The 20,793-nt window shown below is 36.4% G+C and overlaps 6 protein-coding genes across 10 annotated transcripts; 3 read left to right on the plus strand and 3 right to left on the minus strand.

Moving 5' to 3' along the window:
- Positions 1 to 1,171: 1,171 nt before the first annotated feature.
- LOC120273715 (histone H4) lies at positions 1,172 to 1,788 on the minus strand. The gene has a single exon (XM_039280419.1). It carries the CDS (start codon positions 1,693 to 1,695, stop codon positions 1,384 to 1,386), a length of 312 nt encoding a protein of 103 aa, XP_039136353.1. The 5' UTR covers positions 1,696 to 1,788; the 3' UTR covers positions 1,172 to 1,383.
- A 204-nt stretch (positions 1,789 to 1,992) lies between these two features.
- Positions 1,993 to 11,806, plus strand: LOC120273713 (ribulose-1,5 bisphosphate carboxylase/oxygenase large subunit N-methyltransferase, chloroplastic). Of its 5 annotated transcripts, none has more exons than XM_039280417.1 (16): positions 1,993 to 2,168; positions 2,265 to 2,362; positions 2,441 to 2,501; positions 2,570 to 2,680; positions 2,797 to 2,856; positions 3,242 to 3,349; positions 4,254 to 4,326; positions 4,899 to 4,939; positions 5,033 to 5,113; positions 5,231 to 5,266; positions 5,875 to 5,958; positions 6,592 to 6,725; positions 7,001 to 7,089; positions 7,199 to 7,347; positions 7,737 to 7,994; positions 11,670 to 11,806. In XM_039280417.1, the coding sequence occupies exons 1-15, from the start codon at positions 2,067 to 2,069 to the stop codon at positions 7,881 to 7,883; spliced, it is 1,374 nt and encodes a 457-aa protein (XP_039136351.1). In that variant the 5' UTR covers positions 1,993 to 2,066; the 3' UTR covers positions 7,884 to 7,994; positions 11,670 to 11,806. The 5 variants fall into 5 exon arrangements, with proteins under 5 accessions (XP_039136351.1, XP_039136348.1, XP_039136352.1 ...); XM_039280414.1 differs by having other exon boundaries at positions 1,994 to 2,168; positions 2,441 to 2,504; XM_039280418.1 differs by having other exon boundaries at positions 1,994 to 2,168; positions 2,441 to 2,504; positions 7,019 to 7,089.
- On the minus strand, positions 9,079 to 10,665 carry LOC120273306. The gene has a single exon (XM_039279928.1). It carries the CDS (start codon positions 10,663 to 10,665, stop codon positions 9,079 to 9,081), a length of 1,587 nt encoding a protein of 528 aa, XP_039135862.1.
- LOC120273712 (protein NETWORKED 2A-like) lies at positions 11,727 to 15,204 on the plus strand. Its single transcript, XM_039280413.1, has 3 exons — positions 11,727 to 11,810; positions 11,925 to 12,057; positions 12,345 to 15,204. The coding sequence occupies exons 2-3, from the start codon at positions 11,964 to 11,966 to the stop codon at positions 15,011 to 15,013; spliced, it is 2,763 nt and encodes a 920-aa protein (XP_039136347.1). The 5' UTR covers positions 11,727 to 11,810; positions 11,925 to 11,963; the 3' UTR covers positions 15,014 to 15,204.
- A 274-nt stretch (positions 15,205 to 15,478) lies between these two features.
- LOC120273602 (glycine-rich protein A3) lies at positions 15,479 to 17,916 on the plus strand. Its single transcript, XM_039280262.1, has 3 exons — positions 15,479 to 15,595; positions 16,941 to 17,238; positions 17,463 to 17,916. The coding sequence occupies exons 2-3, from the start codon at positions 16,962 to 16,964 to the stop codon at positions 17,738 to 17,740; spliced, it is 555 nt and encodes a 184-aa protein (XP_039136196.1). The 5' UTR covers positions 15,479 to 15,595; positions 16,941 to 16,961; the 3' UTR covers positions 17,741 to 17,916.
- Positions 17,917 to 18,057: 141 nt separating this feature from the next.
- On the minus strand, positions 18,058 to 20,141 carry LOC120273601 (protein ALUMINUM SENSITIVE 3). The gene is made up of 3 exons (XM_039280261.1): positions 19,746 to 20,141; positions 18,694 to 18,939; positions 18,058 to 18,602 (listed from the first exon to the last, which is right to left on the minus strand). Exons 1-3 carry the CDS (start codon positions 19,995 to 19,997, stop codon positions 18,288 to 18,290), a joined length of 813 nt encoding a protein of 270 aa, XP_039136195.1. The 5' UTR covers positions 19,998 to 20,141; the 3' UTR covers positions 18,058 to 18,287.
- Between the last annotated feature and the right edge of the window lie 652 nt (positions 20,142 to 20,793).

The following is a 20,793-nucleotide window of genomic DNA, read 5'->3' on the forward strand; positions in this document are numbered from 1 at the left end:
CACTACAACTGTTTCTTTGTACTTGTGTAAATAATAATAAAAGTTTTTATTCTTTAATTTAAGCATTTCTTAGAAGATGAAAAAATGACAGTACATCAATAAAACAGAATAACTTCAATGGTAACTAAATCATATAAAAAAAAAATTACAAAGAAACCACTACCACTACCACTATCACAATGATCAAGTGACTTCCATACGTGATCATGTGAGAAGTTGAGGGTTATGATTACATGTCTTCCATGCAAAAAAAAAACTGAGTTTTAACATTTTTTCTAATGCATAGTTGAAAATGCAAATAAAATTTAGGTAGATTGCCCACCTCATTGAAAAAAGATAATAAAATTCATATTTTTATTGATAAAGAAACTTGAGTTACATACATGCATCACACATCTGAATAAACTCTATTTATAAAGAAAACCCATGAAGAAAAAAAACCCAAAACGAATCATTTTTCAAATCAATAAATTACATTATTTTAAATTTTTATATTTATCATCTATAGCCTTAAAAAACATTAATGCCACTGACATGGATAAGCTTGTCACCCAATTTGAACGAAGCATTAATAAGGAATCCCTTGCCTTTTGAATAAAGATAAGGAAATTCTAAACTACCCTTGTCTCTTTTCCACTCATTCATAATTCAAAATTTTTGTTTTTAAAAAAAACAGTCCATTTAACCAATCAAAATACCATAATGTCAAAATAGATATAAATCTCCAGATGCATATAATTTGATAAAGAAAAAGACAAATCATAATAAACAATTAACCAAAAAAAAAAACTCAATATATATATATACTTCACATCCCAGCAAATTCAATTCATGATAGATTTATGTCTCAAATATCTAAATTTTCAAAACAAAAACTAGATATCAATTAATTGACAAACAAAGCCAATTCTTTAACAACTTTCTAAAGTATGTAATCAAACATCAATCTTTGCAATCCAAATGTATTGTTTTCCTCATGAAAAGTTCAGACATGAAATCAATTCCTCAGGTCAAATTCAACAAAAGCAACATTCCTATTAGAGATTTCCATTCACAAACTAAGACAATCATTCAAATATAAAAGACCATAAAAATCACCCAATTTTGAAGAAACAACCAGAATTTAACTAATTATAAAAGAAATCCTTTCCTAAATAAAGGAACAATTAGATTGAGGAAAGCACAATCACACCAATCCAAGAAACATTGATAAACTTGCCAACATTCTTAATGATTGATTCCATGATGTTCAGTATGAAACCCTAAAAAGCACATAAAAACTGGATCTACAAAACAGCAGCATTACATCATCCAACAGAACCCAGAACTAAGAACACTAAAAATTTCTCTTTTTTTTGAAAGCAAGACTATTTGCGGGAATACCTAACCACCGAAACCATAGAGAGTGCGTCCCTGACGCTTAAGCGCGTACACCACATCCATCGCCGTCACAGTCTTCCGGCGAGCATGCTCCGTGTACGTCACCGCATCTCGGATAACATTCTCAAGGAATATCTTAAGAACACCACGCGTCTCCTCGTAGATCAGCCCACTTATCCGCTTCACTCCGCCACGGCGAGCCAGGCGGCGAATTGCCGGCTTGGTGATGCCTTGAATGTTATCACGCAGTACCTTGCGATGACGCTTCGCTCCTCCCTTGCCAAGCCCTTTGCCTCCCTTCCCACGTCCCGACATCGCTGAAGGATCGGCGAATTCACTGATTTAAGCTCAAAAGCACCGCTAAGGTTTGGCAATTGGAGACGAAGACGATGATGAATTGGGGACGATGACCACCGTATTTATAGAAAAGGTTTGGAGAATGCTTCTTCAAAGAGTTCGATCCAAGATGAGCTTTTTAAAACGTTGTTCACCGTTGATCAGAAACACATCAACGGTTTTGATTTATTTTAAAGAAACACAGGGATCGATGACGTGGATTTGGCGGGTTTGTGTTATTTTTCGGAGGGTTTTAAAAATCCCGCTAAAATTTATTTTTCATTAAAAAATAAAAAAATAAATTATCTTGAGCTTCAAGCTTCGATCTTTCAGAGCTCTCGTCGGAGGAGATGATCGTCGGTGGCCGGATCCCTCGTTTTCTCCCCTTTCGACCATCTTCTTCTCTCTTGTTGCTCCGCCGCCGTGAATTCTGTTCCGTCGCATCGTCAGAGGTTCGTTTTTCCCGTTCTCTTGCTCTTTGTTTCTCTTGTCGTAGTTCTAGGACCCAATTTTTAATCCTAATCGATGTACCTTCGGTTTTCTCTCAGTCTAGTGGAGAGTGCGATGTGTTCTTGCCATGGCTTCAGCGCAAAGCGGGCAGCGAGATATCGTCCACTCTTTTCATTGGATTCTCCAAATTCGGAAGGTTAGGGTATTGATGCTTCATATTCCATCATCTTATACATGATGATTTTGATAAAGAGATTGTGCTATATAATTGCAGGTCGCTGTTCGCTTCGAAGTCCATCCGAGCTGGGGATTGCATATTGAGGGTTCCCTTCAATGTTGTATGTTACTTCTCATTGATTTCTTGATGTCCAAGGATGTGGCTTAGCTTGTGTTATTTTTGCAGCAAATCACACAGGAGAACCTACTCCCTGAGATTGAGTCGCATCTTGTTAGTGATGTTTCTAGTATATCGCGAGTTGCTCTTGTTCTTCTTGCTGAGAAGAAATTGGGACAGGTTGTATGTCAATGCTCAAGATTGTTTGGATTCATTATCTTTAAATCATTATATTGTTTTAGTGCAAAATAGTAATGAAAACATGGCATAACAAATAATGCATTTTCTATCCTCAGGATTCTGAATGGGCGCCGTACATCACCAGTCTTCCTTCTATTCATGAGATGCATAGCACGGTGCATATATTAAGATCACTGTTTTCCTTATATATATATATATATATATATATGCACTTACAAACACACATTCCTGAAGAAAATGCTAACTCTTATACACGCATGGATATTTTTCACTTCAGCTATGATTAATAGAGAAATTGTGACTCTTAATTCAATATGGTTGTCTGGTGACCACCTTTTAAATGTGTTTGTCTATTTGTGACCTGAACTAATATTGTTGGGAGAATAATGGTGTGATGATTTTTTTTTTTTTTTCTCACTGTTAGTTTGTTTTGTTTATTGCTAGTGCAGTTGGTTTGAATATATTTAAATCCCTGATGTCATATAATGGCAGAAGTTATTGATACTGAGTGGTTGCACTGGTGTGAATATATCATTTCAGATATTTTGGAGTGAAGAAGAAGTAGAAATGCTTCACAAGAGCAGAGTGTACCGGGAAACTATGGATAAAAAGGCTTTTATTGAGAATGAATTTTCATCAATTAGACCTGTATGTATTTCTTTTTACTTGTTAAGTATTTTAAAATATTAGCTGATGGATACATGTGATATTCATTTTTCATTTTGTAAATATCATCGTGTTATGGCACTTTTCTTCCTTGTGTGTTCTTGGGAACAATGATTTTTCATTTTTCTCTCCTATATACCTGTTTTATACGCTACTGTTGGCTTATTTATTATCTATTTTACATTTAATTCCACTTTTATTGAATTTGATTTGTGATATGAACTAGAATCTTAAGCTTGTTGGCAATATGACAATTGCAACAATATGGACTTGTTAAAGAGGCTTAGCTTTTGTGGCTGATTAGTCACCACGTATATGTAATGTAGGTTAGATTAGACCACATTGACCTGATTGTCCATGGGTTGTTACTGTAATTACATCTTATTCAACCAATTCGGCTTCCTTGTAAACTGCAAGGCCTGGCCATTACCTCTATAAAACTGCTCAAATGCTAATTAGATGTTTTGTTCTATTACTGAGTTGCTGGATAAGTAGAAAATAACTAATCTAGAAAAACACAAAGTTCATGTATGTTTTAGTGTAAAAAGGACTAATCTAGAAAATCACAAAGTTCATGTATGTTTTAGTGTAAAAAGGACTAATCTAGAAAAAACACAAATTTCATATATTGCTGTTGTATGTGTGTGCGCGCACGATATATTGCTATCAGCTTTTATTAAACAAATGTGGACTTTGAGGCTTTTGTAGACAGTGTTGTTGCCATTTCTTTTTGACAAGGTCTTTTTCATAACATTGTACCTTGGGTTTTATTTTTTCATCTTCAGTATGATATTAATCCTCTTTGCATTTGATGGTATTTTAGCATGATTTTATTCTATTTCATAAACCACTAATTCAGTAAACTTTGGACTACATTTGTTTTCAGGCCTTGTTGAGCTGTGTCCCTCAAATATATGGAGATTGTAAATTGGTGGACTTCATGCATGCGTATAGTTTGGGTATAGTTGACCATTTATAAAAAGTTGTGTTTTTCATATGGATTTAGTGGAATGTGTTAACATCCTAAGTTGTGGTTTTGATGGTTCTACTTGATATTTATTAATGTTTGGATTTCTTGATTAAATTTCTATTTAATCAAAAATGAGATTGTGCCCTGGTTCCTGCAATATGGTGGTCGGAGATTCATCTTAGAAAAGGAAAATGTGGAGCCTTGTCTAGCATCCTTGTTACTTGGCCAAGAAACTATACAAATGTTTCTAAATATTTGATGTTGGTGTTTATATACAAGCACATCCAAAATATTTATTCGTTATAAAATTGTTGTATAGGTGCCTTGCCTATGAAATCTTCAAAAGCTTGTGTGCAAATTCTCTGCCTCAGTTTCTCTTGCTGGTGAAGCTGACCTGCAATATTACTTCTTTATCTCCTGTATTTGTCCATATGCTAATGGAGACAAAATCACTCATATCAAGTCACTTCATTCTTTTAACTTGTCTGTCATTGTATTTTCAAGTGTTGTTTGTTCTGATAAACTCGAGTCTTGTGCTGATAACTTAATGTGATCTGGCAGTTGAATCTCGAGCGTGGAGAACATCACTGGGTGTTTCTTTGGTATGTATTGTCATCCCTAAAGTTTTTACTTACATTGGAACTATGTACATATACGTTGTTCTCTTGATTCTTTGTTTGAAGTATATGTTTTAGGTTCCGTTTGCAGATTACCTAAATCATGATGGGGTTTCAGAGGCTGTCTTGCTAAGTGATGATGATAAAGAAATCTCAGAGGTACATGTCCCTTGTTTGTGACTTGATTGTGAAACGAAGCCTTGAACATTTGTCTGATGCTTATTTTTTTTAACTCTAGTCAAGTAGCACCTGTTGATTCATTGCTTAATTATGCAGGTCATTGCAGATAGAGATTATGCTGCCTGTGAACAGGTTAGAGTGTTCATGGATTGAACATTTTATTGTTGGTTATTGCTTTATTTTATCTTATCCCTTCTGAAGTCTCATTTTAACATCTCTTAATGTTAATTTATTTTGAGGGGCATAATCGGAATGTCATTGTAATCAGCTGCCAAACAACTATGTGATTTCAGGTTAAAACTGGTTAGCAGGTGTTTCTGGTCGACAAATTTGTTAGTTGCCGTTTTCCACACATATCAGATGTGCTGCTTTTTGTCCTTTTTGTGTGTGCTGACAAATGAATGCTTGTGTTCAATTTTGTACACTAGTCCAACTTTGGTCTATAGCAGAACCATATTCTGGCAATTCAATGTTTTTTGTTTACATGTGATTTGAAAGTTTGATGGAGATCTGTTTGCTCAAGGATATTGGTAATTGAATCCAAATAGATACCTCTTGTTCTTGCATCTAATGTTTTGAGTTCTTTAAGTTTAACATCAAATCTCATATCTTGATTGATTGTGTAGGAGCTACCCTTGGTGTGAACCTTATAAAACGGATAATTTAGCTGAATCTTTCTATAATTTTGATTTACCAATTCCTAATACTGTATAATTAATGTATCTAACTTTTTTTCCCAGGTTCTGATAAGATATGGAAAGTTTTCAAATGCGACACTCCTACTGGATTTTGGTTTTACACTTCCATGTAACATCTATGACCAGGTTTAAAGTGATTTCTTTGTTTACTATACTGTTGTAGGTGATAATATGATTGAAATCATATTTGAAGTCTTTAAAATTTGGCGACCTTTGACTATGATTTCTATAATAAGTGGTGCTACGTGATTGCACTTGCCTAACTTTTTTTTTTTTAAAAGGCAAATATTTAAGAGTATTTTCCTCAACAAACTGATATATTAAAATTATTTTGGTGAAATGGTTGTCAAATTGAAGTTTTGGTATTGTTGTCTCTATAACACAACACTCATGTGTGGATGCACTATAAGTTGGGGGATGCTGTCTCTCCTGTGGTTTTGCCATTGGGGTGTGGATAATTCTACTTGTGCAGATTGAACATATTGTTATTTTATATGATACGAAAATATCTCTCAAGATAATGTGATGTATCTTCATATCATGTCATGATTAGCATCTTCCAAGCTGAAAGTGTATCACATTGTCTAGTATCTTGTAAACGTGTACTTCATGAATATCAGGGAAGCAATCTCATGAGTGCAGAATTGGGTTCTTTACACTTTTCAGATTTGTGGCATTGATTTATTAGACTTTATGCTCTATCTTTATTTCCCAATGATGTTTTTTTAATTCTGATAGATTACTGCAAATTATGTTTAGGTTCAGATATGCATGGATGTACCTTTAGGCGATCCTTTGTACAAAGTGAAATCGGAACTCTGGAAGAAATATAGTTTGCCAACAGTCAACAATGCACCTGGTTTCAGCTCATCAGGAAATTTCTTCACACTCAAGTTGGTGTTGGTTTGTTCTAGTGCTCGTATCTATTGCTTTGTATGGTATCACTTCATGTATAAAATAACATTCCCATGAACTGCCCAAATTAAGTAATAACTTGTACTATCATGTGATTGTCAATTTATATCTGTCCATGCTCTATATTCCATAACCAATATCAGAACTTGTGCTCTACAATATTTTTGTTCAGTCAAGTTGTTAGCCATACCATCTTATTTTATGCAACTTCTCATCTTGCCAATTTTTGTCTAAAAATGAAATATTTGACTAGGAAAGTGAAAACTGGCAGTAAAAAAGGAAAAGGCATTCCACAAGCTCTCCGTGCACTTTCTCGAGTCTTGTCTGCCACATCAAATGAAGGTTGAGTGATTCTTTCATTCTTTACAAGTTGTTTTAGAAATGAATTTGTACTATGCCTTCTACTGGAGAAGGTTAGTGTTGTGATTAATTGATTATACTTAACCTACAGAACTCAAAGCAATGGAAACTGAGGCTGCTGAAAATGATGGACGGCTTGCTCGAAGAACTTTGAAGGACATGAGTAAGGAGATCTTGGCCCATCACATTCTGCTTGCTCAGCTTGAGCGTGCAGTTCACTCACATGTTGCTGCAATCACGGTAAACTCTAATTGTTACCCAAAATTGAATTCCTTCCAGATTTTGACTTGAATTGATATTTTAAATTCAAGTTTGGATGGAAAGATAATAAACATAATTGATAGTTTTTTTTTTTTTGGTGAAAATTCCAGTTGAGGAATAGACATTTTCTGTTTGAACATGCATAAGATATGTTTTTGAAATCAGTTATCTACTACTGGATATTGCAATTTTCTCCCTTACTCATGTGCAGACCTCTTATATTCTGACCTCAATGCCTCAGTATACAATCCTCAATTGAAACAACTATTACTCCTGAATTTGATATTGTTTCGGACACACCCACACCCACTCTCAGAACTAAGTGTAGATTTATTTAATTTGTAACTGTTTCCTGATCTGTTTGACAGGCTTTGAGTTCAGCTCAAACTTATAATGACCACAGTCGATTCACTTATAGAAGACAAATGGCAAGAGATGTTTTGGAAGGGGAACTTTGTGTTCTACGATCTGCATGTGATTGGATAAAAAATTACTGTTTGAGATTGTTGGAATAGACTAACACAACCTATAGGGTGGATGGTGTTGAGCTTTTCCAATGAAATAGTAATTCAGCCACACAATAACCAAGTGACCTCATCAGTATTGGAGTGAAATGGCATCATAAGGTACTTTTTCTTCTTCATTATTAGGTTATTTCAGTGTCCATTACATTTGAATGCTTGTCTTACTTTTTGAATGGAAATCTCTTGTAGGAATTTTGCTTTTATTCAATTTGACCTGAAGAATTGAACTCATGCCTTAACTTTTTTTTCACGAGAAAAACAGTGCATTCTGATTGCGAAGATTCATATTTAGCTAAAGAGTTTTAAGTTTCTAGAGGATTGCATATGTTGTTTTTCTTTTAAAAATTTGGATATTGAAGGTTTTTTTTTTTGGGGAAAAATTTAAGATTTATATCTATCATAGTAAAATCTGCTGGGGTGTGTTCTGTGAATTACATTTATAGAAAGTTGTTTTCTTTTCCCAATTGTTTCTTATTGTTTATCCTCCTTTTTAAAAAAAAACTTATGTGTGGATATATACCTATTTTGACATTATTTTATTCTGATTGATTAAGTGGAGTGTGTTGCCTTTTTTTTTAAAAAAACTCAATAACGGATGGATTTTTTCACTGAATTAAGAAATGTTTGGAGTAAAGACAAAGGCAGCTTAGAATTATCCTTCTTTTTATTTAAAACTAAATTGAGTGATTATATATATATTTGCAAAATGAACAAACCATTCTCCCACAAACTTTAAATCCTTAACTATACTTGAACACTTGACTGTTTTGCAGGAGAGTTAGAGTTAGTGGTACAATCACTTGCCTATTGTGAGGATAATGAGTGATTAATTCTATAAGATAATACATTATAAAACTTTAAATTAAATTAGTTTATTAATCTCAAAATGATTGTGTCAAGGTGGTTTTTGTGATTAAATTTTTGTCATTCCAAATGATGAGTTTATTTTATACGTGACTTAAGTTCTTTATAAATTAAAATTTGAGTTTAATTGGCTTTGTAAAATTTTTATTTGATGGTGTTACCATTGAAGATGCAGATATTGTGTCTTTACATTTTTTGAAATAAGAACTTTCATTATTTTCGCGGGAAACCGTTGGTACTTTATTGGATGCTACAAAAACCAGTCTTTTTTTTTTTTTGAAGTAGAGAGCAAAGCTCGAAGAAAAGCAAAAAGACAAAAGCATTAGAAAGAAAGGTTGAAACGGGTGCAGATGTCATCCAACCAGAACGGCCTCTCTAGGCCCTGGAAGAAGAGTGAAAGCTGGACATTTGATCTTCCAAAAGAAGCGAGAGCATCAGCCACAGCATTATCATCACGAGCAATGAGGTTGAAGTGTACATTGGGAAAATGATTCAGCAGAAGCTTCAAATTGATGAATTCAGAGTGAACATGCCAAGTAACACATGGGTTATAATTTTTCAGCAGATTAGGAATGCCCGGGCAATCACAGAAGGCACGATCCGGAACCCAGTTGAAATCTTTGCAAATTTGGAGAGCGCGGTTAATAGCAGCAAGTTCGGCCATAAAGGGAGAGTCCATCTTGGCCCCAGAAGAACCTGCAACCAAGATGGAAGTAAGATTAGCAACAATAAGGAACCCCATACCAGCAGGGGAGGTACTAGATGTCCAAGAAGCATTAGTGAAGATTGAAATTGTGCAATTGAGAGATCGGGAAGAACACTCCCTGAAAGGAAGTACATCCAGTTCAGAGCAAAGAGACCAAGCCCTGGGCACAATAGAGCTAGCATCAAAAACACAATTATTAAAAATTAAATTACATCTCTGCTTCCAAATTAACCAAGCGACAGTAGCAATTAGAGCTTGAACTCGAGAAGAAGAGACCCTGCCGAAAATGAACTCATCAAGCCAAACACCAGTACTTAAAGAATTAAGCAAATCAGAATTGAGATTGAGTTTAGAAAAAAGATCCATCCAACAATGAACCACTTTACCACATTTCCAAAGGAGATGATCAGAGGTCTCCTCACAAAGACCACATAGAGGGCAAGGGCAGAACGGCCCAATATTCAAATGGTAAAGGAGAGCCCCAGTTGGAAGCTTACCATGAGCAAGCTTCCAGATGAAGGTTTTGACTCTAGGTATCACACGCAATTTCCAAATAAAGGCCCAGCCAGTCCAAAGATCATCAGGACCGGAGGTCCTGCAGAGATGCTCATACACAGAGAAGGCAATAGAAGTTTTGAACGAGCGTTGGTTCCAAATCCAGAAATTCTTGTTATCAAAACAAATATTGCGCTTGTTAACATCATCCCAGTTAATCTCATTACCAAAGATGTTGGTCAAAGAGTCCAAACAAAAACCATTACGATCAATGAGATCCCGGAATTGAAAATTTTCCAAATTCAAGGTCATATTAAGGTAAGTGGGCTTCTGAGAGATAGGAAGATCAAAAATGCAAGCATCATTCCAAAGATCAGTAAAATTAGGGTTGCATGTGATCATTTTAAGATTAGGCTTTAAGTAATTAGCAGTCCTACAGATGGAATGATAGAACCAAGAAGAGAACTTGGGTTTAACAGGGTTCCAAATTTTCCACTCAGCGTATTTAAAATTGAAGATGCTAACCCAAAGTTTGTCAACTGAATTGAGAATGTCAAAAACATTTTTGGCCATAAGCGAGTGCTGGGCTAAACGAAGATTCCGAATACCTAAACCCCCCTCAGATTTTTTAAGTGTAGTAACTGAGCATCCCACAGAGTGAAAGCCAGAATTAGTGCTGCTTCTACCCCAGAGAAAGCCTCTAGCCATCTTAGAAATGTTGTCCAGGATACTGAGAAGAAGGTTCATGACTGAGAGAGTATAATTAGGAATAGCGAAGATGGTACTGTTAAGAAGAATGGCTCGACCAGCAGTAGTAATAGAGGAATGGTTCCAACAAAGGATGGAATTCCTAACCTTATTGGGAATGTGCTGGAGATGGTTGAGCTGGAGTTTCTTAGGGGAAATAGGAACACCTAAATAGGTGAAGGGAAAAGTCCCCAGAGAAATGCCAAGAATGTTAGAAATGGCTTTGGCAAGCCGCTTGCAGTGTGCTTATTATCTTTTCCGTGTTCTGTGAAACCAGAGATGGATCTCAATGTTGTCTTGTTGGTAATATGGTGATTCATATAAGATTTCCATTTCCGTCAGCTGGGAACGACCGCAAATCTGCGGACGTTCCTCTGACGTCATTAGACCATCTAACGGCCTTCGTTCTCTCTTTAAACTCAATCCTCCTGTTCTTTTTCTCTTGCTATTTTCTTGCTTTATTCTCTATGCGGATGTTTACGTCTGCAGATGACATTATCTATTCATATAAATATTTGTAAAGATGTTGGCTTTTGTGAGTTTCTGCTAAACTTGTATGGTGTGCGGTGGTGTCATGTGCTATCATCATTGTTATTATTAGTTATTTTTATAAATGTGAATAAAATACAACACTCAAATATTGTTGTGAGGGGCTCGTCATTTGCAAGGGTAACAAGTCATCATCTACCTATTGTGAACATGGTCTCTTATCATAATTTGAATATGTAGTTGTAATAAATTTGTAAAAAAAAATAAAAGCTAACTGGTTTGCATTATTTATAAAGAAGTCTTGAATCTGGTTTTTGATGTATTTTAAAATAAAAAAAAAATGAGATACGCTCTTTAGGAAATTATTATTATTATTATTATTATTATTATTATTATTATTTAGCAGTTAGTGTTTAAACACAGTTCATAAAAATTTTTCATTTTTATTGAAAAGAATTTTTGGGCATGGTTAACAGGTGTGTCCAGTGATATACAATCCAAATATGGCATGGGCGAGAGGCTTATTAAGCTGGATCCGGAACCAAATCCAAGCAAGCTCCAGCAAGGCTCCGCATTAGAGTGGGATGTAATGACTCGGTCATCCTTGATTATTGGAGGTGCATGATTCCCTTCCATTTGTTCCATCCTCTAACCATGTCCTCCATTGACCTCCTCATTCTCTCATTCCATCATGCTCATCTCTTCATGATAACCATTACCATTACCATTAGCTCCGGGTAGACGAGGAAGAAGGTAGGCCAAGGACAGAGATGCTGCAGCGTGCTGCTAGCAATGCCTACTCATGGTGGTGGGCCAGCCACATCAGGACCTCCCAATCCAAATGGCTTGACAACAACCTCCAAGGCTAGCCTCCTCCTCTTCTCTTATGCTATACAATCTTATTGTTTTGGAATTATCATGCCATTTGTTTTATTTATTTATTCATCTGTTTTATGAGAATATGAGAATATTCATCTCTTATTTACTATTTAATATTAAGGTGCCATTCACTGATTCATCATAAGACTATATTGATCCTTACACATTGAATGCCCCTGAAGCTTGAAAGGCATCAATGTAGTGAATATTTTTTCTTTTCTCAAGAGTATTATTTGTACGTGGATTGAATTTTCTTTTTCTACTACTTATAGAGATGGAGGAAAAGATGAAATCAATGCTGAAAATTATTGATGAGGATGCTGACTCTTTTGCAAAGCGGGCAGAGATGTACTACAAGAAGAGGCCAGAGCTGATGAACTATGTGGAAGAGACATACAAGGCATACAAAGCATTGGCTGAGAGGTATGATCGCATTTCCGGAGAACTGCACAAGGCCAATCACACCATAGCCACTGCATTTCCTGACCAAGTCCAGTTTGCAATCCAAGATGAAGACGATGATGGTTTGCCGAAAGCAATCACTTCCATTGATTCCAGTAAGATTCACAAAGCACCTGCAGAAATCCCTCAAATCAGCTCAAGAAACAAAACCAGGCAGGAGGACCAGCAGACAGATATTAAGAAGCTCAAGCACAGGAGAGTGACTTCTCAGATTAGCAAAGAGAAGGCACAGGAAGAGATTGACAGGCTTCAAAAAGCAATCTTGGTCCTTCAAACTCAGAAAGAGTTTATCAAAAGCTCTTATGAGAGTGGATTCACAAAGTACTTGGACATAGAGAGGGAGATTTCAGAGATGCAAGAAGAGGTCTGTTTCTTGCAAGATCATTTCAGTACTAGCTCAGTCATTGATGATAATGAAGCAAGGGCCTTGATGGCTGCAGCAGCACTCAAGTCGTGTGAGGATACCTTAGTTAACTTGCAGGAACAACAAAACAGAACGGCACAAGAGGCATGGGTAGAGTCTGAGAGAATTAAGAAAGCCGAGCTGAGGTTAAAAGCTCTCAGTGGGCAACCTAGCAGTCAGCCTTCTCAGATGGAGAATAGAAAAGATTTCTCTGAGAAGCATGAGCATGTATGCGTTCTGAAACCAGAGCGGCTTGAGTTACAGTCGTTTTGTGATAAAGTTAAGCAACATTTTGAGATGAATTCAGAAGCATCAGTTGTGGATCTTGCAGAGAAGATTGATGAGCTGGTGGAGAAAGTCATCAGTTTGGAACTCACTATTTCATCACAGAATGTGGAGATAAGGAAGTTGAGATCAGAAACTGATGAGCTTCATAAGCACCTGCAGGGTTTGGAAGATGAGAAAGCAGCCCCAACCAATGATGCAAACATTCTCAGTGCAAGGTTGAAACAAGCAGAAGAGAAGCTACAAATGATTCAACATCTTGAGAAATGTGTCAAGGATGAAAAGAACATCCTCACTACTCACTTCACTGAAGCTTGCCACAGCCTTAATCATCTATCCGAGAAATTGCTGTCTCCCAATTGTCAACAAGATCAAGTTAAAAATGAGGTAGCTATAATTCCAAATCACAAAGGCAAGGAGGCTAATGTAGATGTAGAAAGCTGCACTCACTCTAAGTTTGAATCCCAGCCTGAAAATACTTCAGAAAAAGAAGTTCCCTGCATTCAGGACATACAGGAGAAGGAGAAGATAGGTTCTAAAGTTCTCGGAGATTCAAGTGGCTTAAAGGTTCTCAAAGAGAAATCTTTATCTGAAGCAGATGATAATGTTAGCCTAAGTGATGAACCAGATGATCAAGAGTTGCAGCAATTACTGTTGAATGGAGTGGAGGGCAGAGAAAAAATTTTCGCTCAGTACACATCAATCCTTCGGAACTACAAGGAAATGAAGAAGAAGCTCTCAGAAGTTGAGAAGAAAAACCAGGACTCTCTTGCAGAAATCATTGCACAACTGAGGGAATTGAAGAGTTCCAATGCAATGAAAGATGAAGAAATTCGATTGTTGAGAGAAAATTCTCATGAAAACAATGACCCCTCTCTGATGAAAACCGGAAACCCATTCCTTAACAAGCTTGAGAGTTTTTCTCGGTTCTCTAAATTAACTGCTCTAAGTTCCAAGCGAAGAAACATTGAGACACCAGAAGATCAAAATGCAGAGTCGAAAGCTGATGTTGCAGATGCTGCAACCCCTCCTTGTGAAGAAATCAGTGTACATTGTGCTGAAGAACCACACCTTCCTTCGCCAATTGAAGAAAAATTCAGAAAAGACATTGATGCCGTGCTTGAGGAGAACCTCGAGTTCTGGTTGAGATTCAGTGCAACATACCACACTGTGCAGAAACTCCAGACTACATTTGAAGAACTACAGACTGAGGTTGAGAAGCTCAAGGATAGCAAGACACCAGAGAGCACCACAGCTTCAGGATCTTCTTCTTCTCCATTAGATAAACGGCTAAGAGAATTGAAGACTGAGCTCCAGGTATGGTTAGAACAAAATGCAATGCTCAGAGGTGAACTGAAGCAGAGATTCTCATCCCTCTGCGAAATACAAGACGACATTGCCGGAGTTCTTAAGGAGAGTACAGAAGGCGGAGAAGTTCAACTCACTTCTTATCAAGCTGCAAAGTTCCAAGGTGAGGTCCTGAACATGCAGCAGGAGAACAATAAAGTCTCAAATGAACTACAGGCAGGATTAGATCATGTGAGAGGTCTCCAAGTTGAAGTGGAGAAGGCATTATCAAAACTGCAAGAGAGCTTTGAAATCTCTGGTCCAAGAAGCAGCCATGGCAATCACCACCAGTTCCCTCCCATGAGGAACTTTTCCAGCAAGACAAAGATACCTCTGAGATCCTTCCTTTATGGTGTCAAGCCTAAAAGGCCATCAATATTTTCATGCATGAGCCCTGCATTGCAAAAGCAATACAGTCACATGCGAGCTGGCTTTCCAACATGAATTCACTTCCATTTTATAAAACTTTTTTGACTCAAACTTGTGGTTTGATTCACACACTGATGAGTCATTGCTTGTAATTCTGATTTTTAATGTGTTTGTGTGTGATGCATACATAGCTTCAGTGCTTCAAGTTGTGCTAAAAAAATAGCAGAAACTTCGTCTGTAAACTATTAAAGGCATATCATTCTACGGTGGTGATTCAGCAATTTTTTATTTTTTTTTAAATTATTCACATCACTTCCTCTCTCCATTCGAGTTACAGTTTGTAAATAACACTAAAAGAAATTCAGAGTTACAACTGTTTACTCAGTATCTAAATTTCATTGTCCAGTCTTAACGCATCTGCAACGCCGAACGCTCATTTCATTGTGTATTTATTCTTGAAGGGACACGCGTCAATATCAGCAGTCCTTGTTTAACCCGCAACTGTCCACGTGGCACGCGTTCTATTCTAAATGCTACGCGTTGCTCACGCGGTTAAGTCAATGGACAAATATATATATATATATATATATATATTCTGATGCCCTTCTTCTTTCTCGGAGGCCTTCGACCTGTTCCTTGATTTCTTTGAGGATTTCGGTGCGTGTTTCTTTACTCTCGTTTCAATTTATGATATTGTATAGATCTTTTTGTCTTTTAAGAATTATTTGAGTTTGTGATCTGTGTTTTAAGGGTTTTTTTAGAGAAAATTGGGATATATATGATTGTTGGATTGGATTTAGTTTTTGCTATTTTATCGTTTTGATCGAAATTAGCTGTTTTAAATATTGGTGAGCATCGTTTTTTCTTCATTTTTAATGGAAATTTTGGTGTGTGTGTGATCAGATCGTTGTTATGGGAAAAAAATGATGTGATTGTTGTATTGGATTTCGGTTTGCGATCAGATCATTTTGATCTAATGTTTTTGATAAAGTGGATAAACCACAATTTATTAAAATCAAAAGAGAAGTACAGAACTGGAAAAATCTAATGTTTTTTGCTTTGGATGTTTGTGATTAACATGTTTTTCCATTTTTAATGAAAAAGATGTTCTTGCTTGTGATCTGTTCTAGGTTTTTCAAGAGAAAAAGAAAACACAAGATATAATTGGTAAAGTGGATTTAGATCCAATTCTTTTTTATCTTCCGATTGTTTTGATGTAACTTGGTTGTTTTAGATAATATTCTTGAGAGATGATCAGTAAAAAAGTGAATTTGAGGCGGTGTTGTTGGATTCTTCTCATTGTAGATAGATCTTTTTGCATGAATTTTCGTGTTTCAAGGGCGATTTGAAAGTGCTCATACTAATTTCCCTTTTTTTTAAGTTATTGAACCAGGGAAAGTTTAGTTTGTGGACAAAAATGGATACTGTGGGTGCTGGATTTGCAAATTTCATTGTTTTACTGTGTTCATGGTGTATGTGTAAAGAGATGATGCCATTTTATATTTTTCTTGACAAAAGGCTAACTGTTAGAATGCATGTCTAGGCTTTATCTCTGAAGTTTTGATGATCATTTATTTAAAATCATTGAAATCTCTGAATGAGGAAGTGAAGAATTTTAGTTGGTGTATGGCATATGCCATTGGATGTTATTGGGCAGAAATCAGTCAAAAAAAGCCTGAGAGTTAGAATGCAAGTCTAGTTTTTATTTTTGAAGTTTCGACCATCTTTTATATCATAGAACTTAAGTAAGACAAGTGATTTTCTTTTTTAATTACCATTTAATATTATAGAACTTGAGTAAGAGAGGTAAAGATTTTTTATTGGTATATAGCATGTCATTGGATGTCAATGATAAAAAAAAAAAAATACAATTGAGACTTCTTTATCTATCATTCCTGCATTTTGGTTGAATTTTATTGGTGGTAAGAATTAGCACTGGCAAATAAAGTACTGGATAATATGCGGGCATTCTTATACTTCTATTGATACTCTCTTTTTACAGTTTCTGGTTTGGTAAAGAAAGATGGGAGGTGGCAAAGACAAGCATAAGGAGGGGGAAAGTGACAAGGGCCTGTTTTCACATGGTCACTCTGGATATCCGCCTGCAGGTTACCCTCCACAAGGTTACCCACCACAACAAGGATACCCGCCACAACAAGGATACCCGCCACAAGGGTACCCACCTGCACCCGGAGGTTACCCTCCTCAAGGATATCCCCCCCAGGGCTATGGGGGTTATCCACCTCAATCAGGATACCCACCTGCTGGTTATGCACCTTATCCGGGTGGATCTTCTCATGGTAAGCCATAGTACTACATTTCAGATATTACAAACATCATTGCTAGTCGGCAAAACTAATGCACCAATTCATTTACTTGATTACATTTGTTAGGATCGCTTATGATTGCAAAACTTTCATGTTAATATGCTATTGTCATTTTAGTACTCTTTGAGCAAGGTCAAGCAATAGATGTGATTGGAATGTTTATCTTTGTAATTGAGAAAATGAACTTTAATTTACAGGACAAGGACATGGGCATGGAGCCATGGGCGCGGTGCTAGCTGGGGGAGCAGCCGCAGCGGCAGCTGCTATGGGGGCACATCACTTATCCCATAGCGGCCACGGTGCTCACAATCTTGGCCATGGTGGATACGCTGGCTATGGTGCTCCTCACTTTGGTGGCCATGGGGGCAAGTTCAAGCATGGAAAGCATGGAAAGCACCATGGGGGCAAGTTCAAGCATGGTAAACATGGAAAGCATGGCATGTTTGGTGGTGGCAAGTTCAAGAAGTGGAAGTAACTTTGATTGTTTTCAATGGTCTTGAATCTTACTAGTATTATCCTATTGACTGAATGTTTGTGGTCTTATTGCTCTGAAAGAGGTGGATATGAACTCTTTACTGTTTTAGTTGTTTGTTATATTTATATAGGCAAATAAACCATCTTTGGATGCTAGTAAGGTATTTTCAACATTTTCATTTATGTGTTTGGTTTGTCTTGACGTATGATGACAAAATTTGTTGATTGGTTTGTAAAGTACCAGTTTGGATGTCTCTTGGTTGACTTGAGCTGAGATTATGTGTTTGGTTTGCATTTTGTTTGCAACATTGCTAGATATAAAGCAGCTAAAATTTTACATTTGTTTTGCATTGCAAACATTAACTTATCCTGCATATCACCTCCACACTGATGGCAACATTACATTAAGCAAACTGATACTGCATTTTAACACTGACAACATTACATTAAGCAAACTGATCCTGCATCATAACACTGGCAACATTACATTGAGCAAACTGAACCTGAATACTGATACATTACACAACTCTCGGAAGCCATAACTTGTGCTACTCTGCAGTAAAGACTTTAGTTTCCAACTGGTAAGCTTTGGTAAAGAACGATGGCCAGCAGAGATAAGTCGACAAGATGCTGCTAACTGTTGACGCACCGATGAGCATGTTCATGACTACTATCTGCAACTGAATCGCTTCCAATGGCGATGCCCCGCCCATTATCATCCCCGTCATTGCTCCCGGAAGAGAGATCAGCCCTACTGTCTTTGCATTGTCCAGAACTGGAGACAATGCAATCACCAGAGACCTCTTCACCTGCTGTAGTGTTGCTTGCCTTGGTGTTGCCCCTAGTGCCAATGCAGTCTCAACCTGAAAACAAACAACTCTCTTATTAAGACTTTATAACATTAAGAATTACCAATGAGCAGTAGAAGAAGAGTTTAGAGGATTGGATAAAAACCAGGTTCATTTGGATCTTGAGATCTTCGCGGAGCCTTTTCATGGTGACTCCAGTAACAGCCATGGCATTACCAACCATCATGCCTGCAATGGGGATGATGTACCTTGGAGTGAAGGGGAATACGTTCAACAAGACGAGCAAGATCATGGTCAGTGTAGTTCCTGCTAAAATTGATAGCCCGGCGATGCATTTCCCTCTAGGTACATGTTTTGCTCTCTGTCCTGCAGTGTAACCGGCAACAGAGACCTACAAATGAGTGCAAGCACCATTAGCTTCTACTACAACTGCAGTATACAACTTCATTACCATGTTAGACAAGCAAATCTCAAACTGATTTCTTCCTAGCTAATACACACACACACACACACAAAAGAAAACTTCAATCTCTGTTTGTTTTCTTTTCTGAGTGCATTCACTTCCAATCACATACTAAATTATCAGAAAAAAAGCTAATCATAACCTAGTTTAGATACAAGACAAAAGAGAGAGAGCTTCAACAATTTATTAGAGTCACATGCTCTAAATCAATCTGGGACGAAGTACCAGGAGCTCTACAAGTGAGTAGACTTTTTACCGCATGTATTTTTTTTGTATATACAATGACTAGAACTCGAAACCACTTGTTTAAGCAAACCAACATTGCTTTTGTTTAATTACTTGACCAGTACCATGTTTGGCATGCAAATTTTAATCTCTGTTAGTTTAACATTGCATATTCCTTTTGAAATCACTATCAAAACAACCAATGAATCTGAACACACACTAAATTTCAACATTGAAATTCCAACACTTGCTTGTTTTTCAGCAAACTCTAAAGTCTAAAATCACATACTAAATCAACAATAAAAACAGATAAATTATCAGTTAAATATAGAAAACATGCTTCAATCTCTGTTTTGATTACCAGATGCCATTTTTACTACTTATAATTAGTACAAAATAAAAAATAAAAAAAAGTACTTTTAATAGATGATGCAGAGGAAATCAAAATCATGAAACCAAAACCCTAGAAATCTCAAGAATGGTCAATGGAGTGCAAGCAAGTGATATACCATGAAGAGATAGGCGAGGATGATCCAAGCTGCGTTTTTTTGGGTGAAGATGAACTCAAGGACGAATCCGATGATGGAGAGCTGAATAAAAGCTCTGACAATGGCGTAAACCATCTCACCTTCAAGGTTGAGCTTCTGAAGGAAGGAGAGCACGACGGCCATGAGCACGACGGCGGTGGCCAGCGCCGGCTTGAGCATTCCTTTGAGGAATTCGATCCAGAAGGCCGAGCTCGAAGGGTCCAGCAACGCCATGGTCGATCGAAGGAGCTGAAGAGTTGAGGATTGAAAGCTCGGAGTAGAAGAAGGCGATGAATAATAATTATTAATTATTATTATTATTATTAATTATTAATAAAAAAAAAAGAAAAAAAGAAGAAGAAGAGAATCTGGAAGAAGAAGTCTACTGGTGAGAGGTGGAAACTGGGGATTATTATTCTGGTGAATTTTTTATTTGATTTTATTTTTTTTATATAATTTTCTTATTTATATAAAAAAATTATATATATATATATATTGGCAATAGCGATAATTATATGGTACAACAGTTACGATGGTTTAAAAATCATTTAAGAATTAATTAACTTAGCCCGATATAACGGGATGATTAGAGTCATATCATGTGTGTGTCCAGGTGATTTATCAGATCAAATTGAGCTAATGAATTTTTTTGCCAAACAATCTTAGAGTGAATGGAAACAACATCTTCCCACAAAGAACATAATAAACAGTGAATAAATAGTATTATCTATAGTACTATAGTATTGTTTCTCAAAAATTTGACTTTAGATCTATCTAATATAAAAAATATTTATTTTTAGTTTTTGTATTCTTCAATATATTTATAAACATAAACCAACAAAAAAAAATTGAAATATATGACTTATATTAAAGATTTTAAAAGTATTCAGTATTCTAACCTTGTATCACATGATAGCAAATTTTTGATGATTGGAATTTTATATTAATAACCGCTGGAACAGTAGTACGGTGGAACATGATTGATTAAAAGATTGATATGAATGCACTTTGGTACATCCAATCATAAAAT

The sequence above is a fragment of the Dioscorea cayenensis genome, chromosome 12 (assembly GCF_009730915.1).
Source record: "Dioscorea cayenensis subsp. rotundata cultivar TDr96_F1 chromosome 12, TDr96_F1_v2_PseudoChromosome.rev07_lg8_w22 25.fasta, whole genome shotgun sequence".
In the NCBI taxonomy this organism is placed as follows: domain Eukaryota; kingdom Viridiplantae; phylum Streptophyta; class Magnoliopsida; order Dioscoreales; family Dioscoreaceae; genus Dioscorea; species Dioscorea cayenensis.

Excerpts from the sequence above, each read along its gene's own strand:
- LOC120273715 (XM_039280419.1), bottom strand. The coding sequence starts at position 1,695 with ATGTCGGGACGTGGGAAGGGAGGCAAAGGGCTTGGCAAGGGAGGAGCG.
- LOC120273713 (XM_039280414.1), top strand. The coding sequence starts at position 2,067 with ATGATCGTCGGTGGCCGGATCCCTCGTTTTCTCCCCTTTCGACCATCT. Across the intron at positions 2,169-2,264 it reads GTTCCGTCGCATCGTCAGAG|TCTAGTGGAGAGTGCGATGT; the intron begins GTTCGTTTTTCC and ends GTTTTCTCTCAG. Across the intron at positions 3,350-4,253 it reads AATTTTCATCAATTAGACCT|GCCTTGTTGAGCTGTGTCCC; the intron begins GTATGTATTTCT and ends ATTTGTTTTCAG.
- LOC120273306 (XM_039279928.1), bottom strand. The coding sequence starts at position 10,665 with ATGGCTAGAGGCTTTCTCTGGGGTAGAAGCAGCACTAATTCTGGCTTT.
- LOC120273712 (XM_039280413.1), top strand. The coding sequence starts at position 11,964 with ATGCTGCAGCGTGCTGCTAGCAATGCCTACTCATGGTGGTGGGCCAGC. Across the intron at positions 12,058-12,344 it reads GCTTGACAACAACCTCCAAG|AGATGGAGGAAAAGATGAAA; the intron begins GCTAGCCTCCTC and ends TACTACTTATAG.
- LOC120273602 (XM_039280262.1), top strand. The coding sequence starts at position 16,962 with ATGGGAGGTGGCAAAGACAAGCATAAGGAGGGGGAAAGTGACAAGGGC. Across the intron at positions 17,239-17,462 it reads TCCGGGTGGATCTTCTCATG|GACAAGGACATGGGCATGGA; the intron begins GTAAGCCATAGT and ends TTTAATTTACAG.
- LOC120273601 (XM_039280261.1), bottom strand. The coding sequence starts at position 19,997 with ATGGCGTTGCTGGACCCTTCGAGCTCGGCCTTCTGGATCGAATTCCTC. Across the intron at positions 18,940-19,745 it reads TCCTCGCCTATCTCTTCATG|GTCTCTGTTGCCGGTTACAC; the intron begins GTATATCACTTG and ends ACTCATTTGTAG. Across the intron at positions 18,603-18,693 it reads TCAAGATCCAAATGAACCTG|GTTGAGACTGCATTGGCACT; the intron begins GTTTTTATCCAA and ends GTTTGTTTTCAG.